At 49.2% G+C, this 12,990-nt stretch overlaps 3 protein-coding genes across 5 annotated transcripts in view; 1 reads left to right on the plus strand and 2 right to left on the minus strand.

The window, feature by feature from the left end:
• FAM110A (family with sequence similarity 110 member A) overlaps positions 1-8,802 on the minus strand; it is a 273,110-nt gene extending 264,308 nt beyond the window's left edge. The window contains exon 1 of the mRNA XM_083447587.1: positions 8,668-8,802. The gene's annotated coding sequence lies outside the window, so the exon portion shown is untranslated. The remainder of the gene's footprint in view (positions 1-8,667) is intronic.
• The window catches only part of LOC310680724 (uncharacterized protein), a 360,376-nt gene that overhangs the window by 35,504 nt on the left and 311,882 nt on the right, over positions 1-12,990 (minus strand). The window lies entirely within an intron of this gene.
• CSNK2A1 (casein kinase 2 alpha 1) overlaps positions 1-12,990 on the plus strand; it is a 47,831-nt gene that overhangs the window by 30,435 nt on the left and 4,406 nt on the right. For all 3 annotated transcript variants that reach the window (XM_083447559.1, XM_083447560.1, XM_083447561.1), the window contains 7 exons: positions 1,407-1,457; positions 2,621-2,680; positions 5,849-5,932; positions 7,207-7,317; positions 9,212-9,313; positions 11,184-11,284; positions 11,763-11,911. In XM_083447559.1, the coding sequence (XP_083303685.1) occupies positions 1,407-1,457; positions 2,621-2,680; positions 5,849-5,932; positions 7,207-7,317; positions 9,212-9,313; positions 11,184-11,284; positions 11,763-11,911 (658 nt within the window). The remainder of the gene's footprint in view (positions 1-1,406; positions 1,458-2,620; positions 2,681-5,848; positions 5,933-7,206; positions 7,318-9,211; positions 9,314-11,183; positions 11,285-11,762; positions 11,912-12,990) is intronic.

Raw genomic sequence — 12,990 nt, forward strand, 5'->3', positions numbered from 1 at the left:
TGGACTGGGCCTGTGGACGAGTACTAAATTCAAAGTGCTGTTTTTGACCTATAAAGCCTTAAGCTGCTTGGGACCGCAGTACCTCAAGGACTGCCTCTCTTCATGTGAACCTGCTCAGACCCTGCAATGATCATCTGAGGCCCTCCTTTGTGTGCCCTCTCCTCGAGAGGTGTGGAGGGTGGCAACACGAGAACAGGCCTTCTCTGCAGTGGCTCCCCATCTGTGGAATGCTCTCCCCAGGGAAGTTTGCCTGGCACCTTCGTTATACACCTTTAGGCGCCAGGCAAAAACGTTCCTCTTTAACCAGGGATTTGGTTGTTCCAACTTACATCCTATGCCCTTAAAAAAAAAAAAATGAGGGGGGAAGGGGGTTATTGGGTTGTTTTTGCTCTTATTTTTTTATTATTATTTATTTTGTGGGTTTTTTTACCTTGTATTTTTATGTAGTGAACCGCCCTGAGACCCTTTGTTGTGAACCTTTGGCCCTCCAGAGGTCCATTGGACCTCAACTGTTGAGTCCCAAGCAGTTGGGCTAATAGGCAGGGATGATGGAACTTGAGGGCCAGCAGCAATCGGAAGGGATGCCAGTAGGACAAGGCAGATTGTCAAAGAACAGCTTCTTTGCTTGTTTCTCTGACACCGATGACTTTCTGTGTGTGTGTCTGGTGCTCAGCGTTGGGAATGCAAGTGTGCAGTCAAGCTGTATTATCTCGGCATTTCCGGTTACGCGGTCCTTTTGTGGAAGGGAGGAGAGGTAATGCGCCCCTGCTTGAATTATCTGTCTGCACTCACAGGAAATGTGGGCTGTGAAAGAGCTCTGGGGGGCTGTGCTTTTAGTGGGTAGAAAGCCTGCTGAGTGGGCCAGCTTGTGAATTACAACCCCCCCCCTCTCCCAGTTTATCCATCTGACTGTGAGAAAGAGGTAGCAAATGCTTCACTGGAATGGAGTGGCGGGTTAAAAAGAGCACAGAATTGTGTACACGTATGAGCTGCTTTTGTCGTCCCAAGTAATGACACAGCAGGAGAACTCCTAGCACTTTAGTAAATATAAAACATGTTGGCATTTCAGGCATCTATTGATCATAAGAAGCAGCATTACCTCCGCACAGCCCCGCTCCCTGTTTGCTCTCTGGTTTTCCTCTAATCCTATTTTCGAATTGCTTAATCAGATCAGGCCTTTTAATCAGATTAGCTTCTCTCAGAGGAAGCTCTCCCTCCCTGCAGTTCCTTCCAGATTTTGTGGAAATGTGGGCTATTGCATTTGGTGTAACTGCAACTAGTCAGATGCTGAAAACCTCCTGCTAAGGATGGCAGAGAAGTGAGGGCATGTATGTGTTGATAAGTATTAGGCCTATAAAGCAAGGAAGGTCCCAACATGACTGACTGTTTTGCTTTCCTCCTCCTAGTCTCGGACCCCAGCCTTGGTTTTCGAACATGTAAACAACACAGACTTTAAGGTACGGTTTGTCACTCAGCCTTTGGGGTTTTAGAGTATTTAAGGATGGATGCATGCCTGGTTTTGGGGATGCTGCCATAGTGAACGTCCTATATCGGCAGAGGGTTCAACCCAAATGACCTTTTGAGGTCCCTCCCAATTCTGATTTTAATGAAAAGGAAATTAGAAATGTAAGTCATTTTTGGTAAAGTGCGATCAAGTTACCCAAGGCCAATTACTTCCACCGGATAAAAGTTTGTTTATTCCAGCAGATAACAGTAACACCCCCATGTTCAGTCTACAAAAGGCACTTTGAACTTGGCATTTCATTCATTTACTTTATTGTGTGTCTGTCTCTCCCTTCCTGCCAGAAAGCTCAGGTAGCTCTCCCCCTCCTTTCCTCCATTTTTATATTCCCAGCAACCCTGTGAGGTAGGTTAGGAACTCTGTTGTTCATCTAGAGCAGGGATATCTTAACAGGTCAATCACAATCTACTGGTAGATCCCTGCAAGGTTTTGGTAGATCGCGGTCGATCACCGGCTCTCTTTTCTTAGTGTTGGTAAAATAGAATCTGGCCCCCTGCCCCCTCAATCTCAAGCTGAAAAACAAAACAAAAAGGGGCTTTCCTCCCGAAAAAAGCTCAACAATTTTGCCCTAACCCCCCCCCCCCCCCGGGTAGATCACTGCCAGTTTTTTATTCTGTGAGTAGATCACAGTCTCTTAGGAGTTGGCCGTCCCTGATCTAGAACCAAGAGATGAACACAGCAAGCAGGTAGTTAGTGTGCATGCACACAGGTGCACATGTGTTACTTACAGGTCCCCTCATTAGGGAGTAACGATTGGCTGCCACTTTGTCCTGAGTGTACACTTGGTAGCTATCCAGGTTGGTCTCCACCAGTGCCTTTTTTCTAGAACAATAGGTGTCGGTACTCACCATGAAGTTGTTACAGTAAGTTAAAAGTACCTTTTAACAACAACGAAAAGAAGTGCCGGTACTGCACACCCTTGAATACCCCTTGGGAAAAAGCACTGGTCTCTGCATAATGTGTGACAGAGCCTCAATAATATCCCCAAATACTGAATTACCCTCCTCATCACACGCCCCATAATGGATGACAAAAAACAAACAAACCCTCATAATTCGTTGCTTGAAAACTTAATTTTTTAACGTTGATGTCTTACAGCAATTATACCAAACGTTAACAGACTACGACATCCGGTTCTACATGTATGAAATCTTGAAGGTGAGTTTGCCTTTTCCCTTCCTGCTTGGGATGGGGGTGTGTGAAGCATGAGGTTGGCTGAGAAATGGCAACCAGCCACTGTGAGGAGTTGAAGGAGTTTTCTCTTCCATTGGTAATTCTGAGGAATCTTTGTGTTCCAGACATAACCTAACATTGCCCAGGCAGATCCTGCTTGCCTTGGAGCCGTCACTTGTTCCATCGATCCATTACCGTGATTACCAGAAGTGCTAGTAATATTTAGCACTGGTAATATTTAGCATATGGGATGCGGGTGGCGCTGTGGGTTAAAGCCTCAGCGCCTAGGGCTTGCCGATCGAAAGGTCGGCGGTTCGAATCCCCGCGGCGGGGTGCGCTCCCGTTGTTCGGTCCCAGCGTCTGCCAACCTAGCAGTTCGAAAGCACCCTCGGGTGCAAGTAGATAAATAGGGACCGCTTACTAGCGGGAAGGTAAACAGTGTTTCTGTGTGCGGCTCTGGCTCACCAGAGCAGCGATGTCACGCTGGCCACGTGACCCGGAAGTGTCTTCGGACAGCGCTGGCCCCCGGCCTCTTTGAGTGAGATGGGCGCACAACCCTAGAGTCTGTCAAGACTGGCCCGTACGGGCAGGGGCACCTTTACCTTTAATATTTAGCATGGATATTGGCGCCTGGTCTCGATGGCTGTCAGTACTTTGCTCCAAGTGCCATGCGGACTGTGCATGTGATTTATTAGAGCAGGGCTGCAGAGCATAAGCCCAAGAGCCTTATCAGGCCCTTTGAGGTCTCTGGTTCATCCTATGGCATCCTCTTATCATGCACATGGTTGAAATCAGTGTTCGAAATTAGCTAGGCGCATTTTGCAACTGGTGTGGGTCCATTTGCAACGGCATGGAGATCTCTAGATGCCAGTTTGTTCAGCGGACATCTCCATTTGCCTCTGGCCCCTCCATATTTCTTATGCAGGCAAGCAGAAGAGCTTATTCATTGCTTTTCCTCCAAGGAGTGCAAGGTTTACCCCTCCTCAGTAAATCCCTACAGCGACCCTGTGAGGTAGGCGAAGAGGCTGCGACTGACTCCAAGGTCATCCAGCGAGCTTCATGACTGAGTGGGAATTTGAACCCTGATCTCCCAGGTCCTAGTCTGACACTCTTAACCTCTACACCACACCTGCCTTCCTAGAGTACTTCTGCTATGGTGCAGCGATATAAATTAAGTAGGCAGATCAATATGGGGAAAGCAAAATGCCAGTTAGAGAAGGTTCTAAAATATAATCCTTGAAGGTTGAATTTGTTTTATTCTGGACTGTCTCGATGTTTTAATGTGTGGTAAACCACTTTGAGATTTTTCTTCAAAATATAAAGCGGTATAGAAATGAAATGGATGATGATGATGATAATAATAAAGCCCACTTCAATAAAATAATGCTGCCTAGACATTCCGTTGTGGCGAACGTAACCTAGGTTTAAGGTGCCATTTGGCGATGAACTTAAATATCTGAGGTTCTAACGCTGATTGAAATCCCTTCCACTTTTTTCAGGCCCAGGACTCACTTTTAACTCAAGCATGCATTTGGGAACCCAGTTCTTAACCTTCTACCATATACAGTGGTGCCTCGCAAGACGAAATTAATTCGTTCTGCGAGTCTCTTCGTCTAGCGGTTTTTTCGTCTTGCGAAGCAACCCTATTAGCGGTTTAGCGGCTATTAGCGGCTATTAAAGGCTTAAGGGATTAGCGGATTAGCTGCTAAAAGGCTATTAGCAGCTTAGCACCTTAGAAAAAGGGGGTGGGGAGCGAAAAAAAATTGCAAGAATCGCAAGACATTTTTGTCTTGCGAAGCAAGCCCATAGAGAAATTCGTCCTGCGAAGCGCATTGAAAAACGGAAAACCCTTTCGTCTAGTGGGTTTTCCGTCTTGCGAGGCATTCGTCTTGCGGGGCACCACTGTATTTGCAGGGTGGTGGTGCTCCTGTAGGCAAAACCTGCCTTGGATCAGGCCATAACCCACTAGCAGGTCCCAACCCTCAGCTGTTGAAGACCAGTGCCTTGGAGCTAGGAAGTTGACGCCTTACATATAGGGCAATGGGGCAGGCTTGGCAATAGATGCTGCTGAAGCTTTTGGCCTCTCCCAACATGCCCAGTTAATCAGGCGTGGGGAACCTGTGCTCATTGACATGTTGTTGGACTCCAGCTCCCATAATCCCTGACCATTGCCCATGCATGGTGACTGGGCCTTCCGGCGGTTGTAATTTAACAGTGCCTGGAGGACCACAACTTCCCCACTCCTGCTTCACAGCACAGCTGCCTACTGTAGCTTCCAGTAACGTGGCAATCTGAGAGGCTTTCAGTAGGAAGGAGGGCTGACTTTCTTACAATCCTACCTGCCCACTCCAGTCAGCCTCTGCAGCCTTATTTAGCATCCCACCTTCATCACAAGCATTTTGGTTGGAACTTGAGACCTTTTCTGTTTTGCTGTGTTGTAAGTTGTGGGACGCGGGTGGCGCTGTGGGTAAAACCTCAGCGCCTAGGACTTGCCGATCGCATGGTCGGTGGTTCGAATCCCCGTGGTGGGGTGCGCTCCCGTCGTTCGGTCCCAGCGCCTGCCAACCTAGCAGTTCGAAAGCACCCCCGGGTGCAAGTAGATAAATAAGGATCGCTTACCAGCGGGAAGGTAAACGGCGTTGCGTGTGCTGCGCTGGCTCTCCAGATGCAGCTTGTCACGCTGGCCACGTGACCCGGAAGTGTCTGCGGACAGCGCTGGCTCCCGGCCTATAGAGTGAGATGAGCGCACAACCCTAGAGTCTGGCAAGACTGGCCCGTACGGGCAGGGGTACCTTTACCTTTACCTTTTACCTAAGTTGTGCAACTCCCTCTTGAGGGAGGTTTAATTAGCTCCCTTCCTTTTCAACCGGCTATTGGGAACTCTTCATCTGACATTCCCTTGTGAAAAGTCTGTGTCTCCCCACTCAGCTGGCACTCTTGCCGTTTGATTCCGCTCCTGCCACCTTTGGGAAGGCTCTGTTCAGGGCTGCAAAGCACCATGCGGATTTTCATGCAGATAAAGTTAAAACGAGCGAGGTGCCCGCGGGCATCTGGTTGGCCACCGTGAGAGCTGGATTCTGGACTGGGTGGGCCGCTGGCCTGTTCTGATGTTCTTAGGCTCTTGTTCGTGATCAACATGCCTCTTTCCCCCAGGCCCTGGATTATTGCCACAGTATGGGGATAATGCACAGAGACGTCAAACCCCACAACGTCATGATTGACCATGAGCACAGAAAGGTAAGGTTTGGGGGTCTTTGACCTCTGTTTCTAGTTGGGATTTAATTGCGGCGGAAGCATATTCCTCTGGTGCACTGCTACTGCTGCTGCTGCTGTTGTGTGTGTTAGAAGCAGGAGTGGAAAAGAGATTTCCAAAAAGAGATTAGTATGGAGGGTAGGAGTGAAATCTTGCACATTTAGCTTCTGCAGAACTCCTGTTGGCGTTCAGACGTTTCACCTTCATTGAGTACTTTACCTACCAAAGCTTCTCTGGGTATGTGCTGCAGAGCCCTTTCGTGTTGCAAGGGTTCCGGAGCATGTCCCAGAACAGAGTTGGTTCATACAGGATACTGGTCAAGCCTATTGGACTTCACCGCCATTTTTTGTGAACTGAGAGTTAAGTTCTAAGATATGTTCCTTGTGGCTACACCTCACAAGGGGAGGCTGGTGATGCTGGTTGGTTTGTTGTTTGGGGGGAAACATGACCACTCATTTCAAGGTACAGTGTAAAATGTTAGAGATACTGTTATTTTTATTATTCTCGCCATTTATTAAATTGGCACACTATTCATCTGTAGATCTCAGCTCACAATATATCGGTAAGGAGCACAGATGCTGAACAGCAGGATTCCCCAACGTGGTTCCTCCTGGACATTTTGGACTACAGCTCCCATAGCCCCTGAGAATTGGCTGTCCTGGCTGAGACTGATGGGAGTTGTAGTCCATAACATTGGGGAGGACACCAGGTTGGGCAAAGGCTGGTGCGTGGTGTGCCGAGATGGAAGAAGGATGTTTTCTGCAGCTCCCATTCCAACTCTTCAAGGGTCAAATTGATTTTTTTCAGTTTCTTCCGTTTTGTATTTTTCTCTTCCCCCCCCCCCCCGCCTGCTCGTCTAATTTACCCTTGTGTGAACTTTGAGCCGAAGCTATTCATTGCTGTAATTATTGATCTTCCATCTGAGAAACGCTGCTTTTGGGTGGTTTGACTCCTATTTTCCAGGCCTTGGCTACTCATCAGAGCAGAATTATCCTCTGCCCTCCTACTCCTCCCTCTCACTCACAGTTCAATAGTTCGATTGCACTATTTTTGTCCCTGACCACGCCAGATGGTGTCAGTTACGTTTTGCGCTTCCACTCAATTAAATCTTCGCATCATTTCATAACATTCCATTTACTTCTAATGCTGTTATTTCCTGCAGCAAGCAATCTGCACAGTCACTGGAAGATGCAGGCCAAGGTAAAAGAGGTTTCTCCTCCTCCTCCTCCTCAATCTCCTTTCCCTTTTCCCTTTTTAGCTCCGGCTAATAGATTGGGGTTTGGCTGAATTCTATCATCCTGGCCAAGAGTACAATGTCCGAGTGGCTTCCAGATACTTCAAAGGCCCAGAGCTCCTCGTAGATTATCAGGTAACTGTCCCAGCTACGGAAATAATCAGGTTTGTGGAAAAGCAGCACAAACAATTAAAGAACGCAAGCGCATTCAGCCCTAGGGTTAGAAAAATCAGTTGAACGTTTCTCTTTCCCCCTTCCTCTCCAGGTAGAGCTGCATTTCCTTCCATTCTCATTTTAGACACCCCTGGTGCTAACTGCATCCTTACCTATTTAGCTTTCAGTTTGGGTGTGGAATTGATGGAGGGTTCATTTCGTTTACTCTGCTCCAAAGAGTGCTGGCTCCTGCCCATCTGGGGCTCGCAGGGGTGTAAGGCAGGAGGCTGCCAGCAGGTGGAGCCAGAGTCATCTAATTCTGGTTTTGCCTGCACCGCGCTCCTCCTCGCTGAGTTCTGCAAGGTCAGCACCGACACTAAAGAGGAAGAAGGTGGCGCCCATTGCCCTCCCTCTGGTTGCCAGAAAGCAGGCAGGCAAGTTGGGGCTGGCTTGGATGCAGATTGAGGTTGGTGGGGAAGTGCCCCATTCTTCCCAATGGACCAGTCTCTGGGCCTGAATGGATTGTCCCTGTTTGTAACATGGCAGTGGTCACAGCAGCTCTGTCTCAGCAGATGAATCTGCTTCTCTCTCTTGGGTGTTGTTCCTTGAAAGAACAACAACAACACCACTACTTTATGATTTATACCCCACCCATCTGGCTGGGTTTCCCCAGCCACTCTGGATGGCTCCCAACAGAATATTAAAAATACGCTAAAGCATCAAACATTAAAAACTTTCTTAAACAGGGCTCCTTTCAGATAATAATAATGTATTTCAGATACATAATAATGTATAATAATGTATAATAATGTATAATAATAATGTATACCCCACAATCTGGCTGGGTTTCCCCAGCCACTCTGAGCTGCTTTCAGCAAAATACTAAAATACAATAATGTCTTCTAAAAGTCGGATAGTTGTTTACAGTGGTACCTTGGGTTAAGAACTTAATTCGTTCTGGAGGTCTGCTCTTAACCTGAAACAGTTCTTAACCTGGGGTACCACTTTAGCTAGTGGGGCCTCGCGCTGCTGCCACGCGATTTTTGTCCTCATTCTGAAGCAAAGTTCTTAACTCGAGGTACTATTTCTGGGTTAGCGGAGTCTGTAACCTGAAGCGCCTCTAACCTGAAGCATCTGTAACCTGAGGTACCACTGTACTGCCTTGATATCTGATGGGAGGGCGCTCCACAGGGCGGGCACCACTAACGAGAAGGCTCTCTGCCTGGTTCCACTAACAGAATTGTAGAATTGGAAGGGTCCAACCCCCTGCAATGCAGGACTCTCAACTAAGGCATCCACAACAGGTGGCCTCCAGCCATAAAAACCCCTAACAGGGACTCCTCTGGGACGCGGGTGGCGCTGTGGGTAAAACCTCAGTGCCTAGGACTTGCCGATCGTATGGTCGGCGGTTCGAATCCCCGCGGCGGGGTGAGCTCCCGTCCTTCGGTCCCAGCTCCTACCCACCTAGCAGTTCGAAAGCACCCCTAAGTGCAAGTAGATAAATAGGTACCGCTTTCTAGCGGGAAGGTAAATGGAGTTTCCGTGTGCTGCGCTGGGGCTGGCTCGCCAGAGCAGCTTCGTCACGCTGGCCACGTGACCCGGAAGTGTCTGCGGACAGCGCTGGCTCCCGGCCTCTTAAGTGAGAAGAGCGCACAACCCTAGAGTCGGACACGACTGGCCCGTATGGGCTGGGGTACCTTTACGTTTTAACAGGGACTCCTCACCCTGAGGTGTGTATTTTCTTTGTGGTTGCTGTCAACTTGTCGTGGGGATTTGTTCTCACTCACAACAGGGCTTGGTTTGCGGTGTTCCTTTTGCCCCTTTCGCGCCTGTTAAGTGCCCCAGACCGATGGGCCTGCTTCTGCTTCCTTTGCAGATGTACGACTACAGTTTGGACATGTGGAGCTTGGGCTGCATGCTCGCCAGCATGATCTTCCGAAAGGAGCCCTTCTTCCATGGTCATGATAACTATGATCAGGTGAGAGAAAGAGTGGAAGAGATAGGATGGTGATGTTCAGGCACAGGGCTTTCTCTTCCTCCGTGACTTCTGCATGTTCTCAGCTTCCCAAGGGTTGGAAAAATCAAGATTGGATTGGCTCACATGTACGATTCTCATTTGATCGCTGCCAACTCCAGTTAGGACCTGCACGTATGAATGGTGCTACCATGGGTCACAGATATAAATTTCAGTCTGGTTTCTCTGGTTTCCAGTAGATTTTAGCTAGCACGTATTGGCTGCAAGCTGACATGAAGCAATGTACATGGCTGGTATTCGGCTAAGCCAGACTCAAGATTTATACTTCACTGGCTGTGCTCTGAATATGGCAGTCTGATGCCAGCCCATGTTCATCCAAAGCTACCTGCTCCCTTGCCTAACAGATCTCTTGACCAGAGGCGTAGCAAGCCCAGGTGGTACCCGGTGTGGAATTTTTTTTTGTCACCCTCTCCCCCCCCCACACACCGATAGCTCAGGGAAAGCTTGGGAGTCACGGGTGGGCGACGAATGTTCCTACGTCTCTGCACCCCCACGCCCGCGACTCCCAAGTACCTGAGCTGTCGGGGGAAAGGGGGGAGCCATGCCGCTTTGCTGGGGCACTGGCAAAACTGCGCAGCTCGTCTTCTTGGGAGCCACAGGTCCCTCCCTCCCTCCCCAGCTCGCTGTAAAGCAGCAAAGTGGGAGCCGCTTACAGCAAGCAAGGGAGAAGTGATCCCACCGCCGTCCGCATGGCACTCCAGTGGCGCTGGTGGCAAACCGCTACGCACAGCGCATGCATGCGACACTGCACATGCGTTGTATCTAGCGCAGCCTGAGAGCCGTATGGGCGGTGGTGGGATCCTCTGCTCATGGCTGCAGCCACGGACGGAGGATACTCCACATGCGGTGGCGCGATGGCTGCTTGCGCTGCCGCGCTCGGGGTGCCTTCTTGTCACCCTCCCAGACGTGGAACCTGGGGTGCACCGCCCCCTCCCCGCGACACCACTGCTCTTGACTTGCCCTGCAAATACTCCTGACGGGGAAATGAAGAGCAGCTGCCAGGGATTGTCGGGCGGATGACAGTGATCATATCTTGTTTTCCAATATCTCACAACTGCCCCGAGAAGCTCGTGTTTCTGCCATGTGGGAAGTTCACCTCCTGGTGTCTGAAGTGGCTGTGATCACCGTCTTCCAGCTGAAGTTGCTTATTTGGGGAAATCACATTTCACCAAAGGTCAAGATTGGTGTTCCCATGTAAGGTTTTTTAATGGCACTTGGTGTCACATGGGCCTGTTCTGTGGCTGACACAGGGAGGCTCTTTGTGTGAATTTAGAGAACTCGCTCTTTAATGAAGTGCATTTTGCCTCGTCTCTCTATAGTTCCGGCACATCTTTTTCAGCAGGCATTTGGAAAAGGAGAAACCTGATGGCTGCTGCTATTAGCAGCTGTTCTTTATTGATTTGCTACTTGTTTTTTTTTTTAAAGCATTAGTTGCTTTATGGATTTTTTAAAAAATCCCATTTGCTTGTTGTCAACCATCCTGTGGCTTGTACACAGGGCGGTACATAAATATCTCAAAATAGAAAGATGATCTGTCATTATAATTAACACTCATATAGTGCTTTCAAGGGTTTAGAGCTCTTGGCCTTTATTACCTAGCTGCGATCCTTACAGTGACCCTGTAAGGGAACTCCGTAATGTTGTTCCCAGTATTGGCGGGCAGGTGGGCGGACTGAGGCCGAGAGGGAAGAGTGCCTTGCCCAAAGCGAGATCGTACCCAGAGGCAAGACTTGAGCTGGAGGCCTCCCCGGTTCGTTGCTCCGTCTCCCAGCCACTGCGCTTCCACATGCTGGCTTACGCCTTCTGTTCACAGTTGGTGAGAATAGCTAAGGTGCTCGGGACAGAAGACCTGTACGACTACATTGACAAATACAACATTGAGCTTGACCCCCGTTTCAACGACATCTTGGGCAGGTAAGATGAGATTGATTTAACACAGTGGTTCCCCAACTTTTGGGGGCCATCCCCTCTCCAGTTCCATAAACCAATAATATAATAATAATAGTTGGCTGCCCAACTGACTAGGTGGCCCCAGCCATTCTGGGCGGCTTCCAACTAAGAACACAATAAAGCATGAAGCATTAAAAACTTCCCTAGACAGGGCTGCCTTGAGATGTCTTCTCTCGCTGTCTGTTTAGTGGTCTGGAAGGGACATGTCCTTTTCGCTTCCTTCCACTTGCATCTCCAAACCATGCAGTGCCAAAACTGCTTTGTAAGGCGCTATAGAAACGGCAGGCGACTTGACTTCAAGTTACTTGTGTGCGTTCCTCTTTCCATTCTTAAGAGTCGCTGACAACGTGCAGAAATACTTGTCTGCTGGTAGGGTTAACAGAGGCTGTCCAAGGGGGACTCATCCATTCACTCTGTGTTCTCCTCCCCGCCTGGCTCATAGGCATTCCCGCAAGCGATGGGAGCGCTTCGTCCACAGCGAGAATCAGCATTTGGTCAGCCCCGAGGCCCTGGATTTCTTGGACAAGTTGCTGCGATACGACCACCAATCCCGTCTGACGGCGAGAGAAGCCATGGAGCACCCTTACTTCTGTGAGTCTGGCCCTGCATGGGCCCAGCTTTTCAGACTGTCAAAGGGGCAAAGGTCAGGGAGGAATGAGAGGTGCACCAGAAAGGGCATTCTGAGCCTGTTTCTCCTTCCTTGAAAAGCCATGTTGGCGGTGGCACACAAAATAACTTCAAAATCTGTGAGCTGCACATGGCAAAATCTCATCGGAGCCGAGCTTGATTTGGGGCAGTAAAAGGAGGTGGGGGAAGGTAAGCTGCCCGTTCCCTCCCATCCCTGAGTTTCCGGAACAACCCAGCTGAATCCCGCAGTTCTTGTGAAAATATTCCGCATTCATGAAGAATCTGCCTCTTGACTGTCAGGCAATTTTGCAGCCGAAGATGCTGCTTTGTGTCTCAATATTACAGGGTGAGTCTTTTAAAAGAGGCCCCGTGGAACGTGTGTATTCTTTTAAAGCAGTGTTCCCCAACCTTGGGTCTCCAGCTGTTTTTGGACTACAACTCCCATCATCCCTTGCTAACAAGACCAGTGGTCAGGGATGATGGGAATTGCAGTCCGAAAACAGCTGGAGACCCAAGGATGGGGAACACTGTTTTAAAGGACTCGCCCTGTATATGTCCTGTTGTCCCAGGACTTGTGGGAATAAAAGTGTTTGGGGGATTTTGCTTCCCCCTTTCCATTCCCCGCCAGTGGGAAGCTCTCTTGGGTATAGTGAAACCTGTTTAGATCGCACCGATCCCAAATCACACTCCACAATTGATCTACCAGTGAGTTGCCATCCTGACGAGGGATGTTTTTAAGAGGAGGCAGACAGTTTGCCTTGCCTTCTTTTCCTCCATCCGGATAACCTCCAGCTCAGGGATGAGATTTCTCTGCGCTGCAGCAGCCCTGGCTTTTCGCACCTACCAACAAAACCTGGGTTCTGCAACTTGTGTGAACTATAGCTGTTAGGAAACGGAGAGTAATTCAGCAGTTGTCATGCCAGACCCAAACCACCAAGCTGCATCTCCAGCAATACTTGCCTTCCCAATATGCAAGACTGCATGTGTGACATGGGATTCTTGCCAGGCCTTCCCATCCATATTCCAGCTTCTCTTCACAATCT

This window comes from Podarcis tiliguerta, assembly GCF_965153285.1.
Source record: "Podarcis tiliguerta genome assembly, chromosome: 6".
In the NCBI taxonomy this organism is placed as follows: Eukaryota; Metazoa; Chordata; class Lepidosauria; order Squamata; family Lacertidae; genus Podarcis; species Podarcis tiliguerta.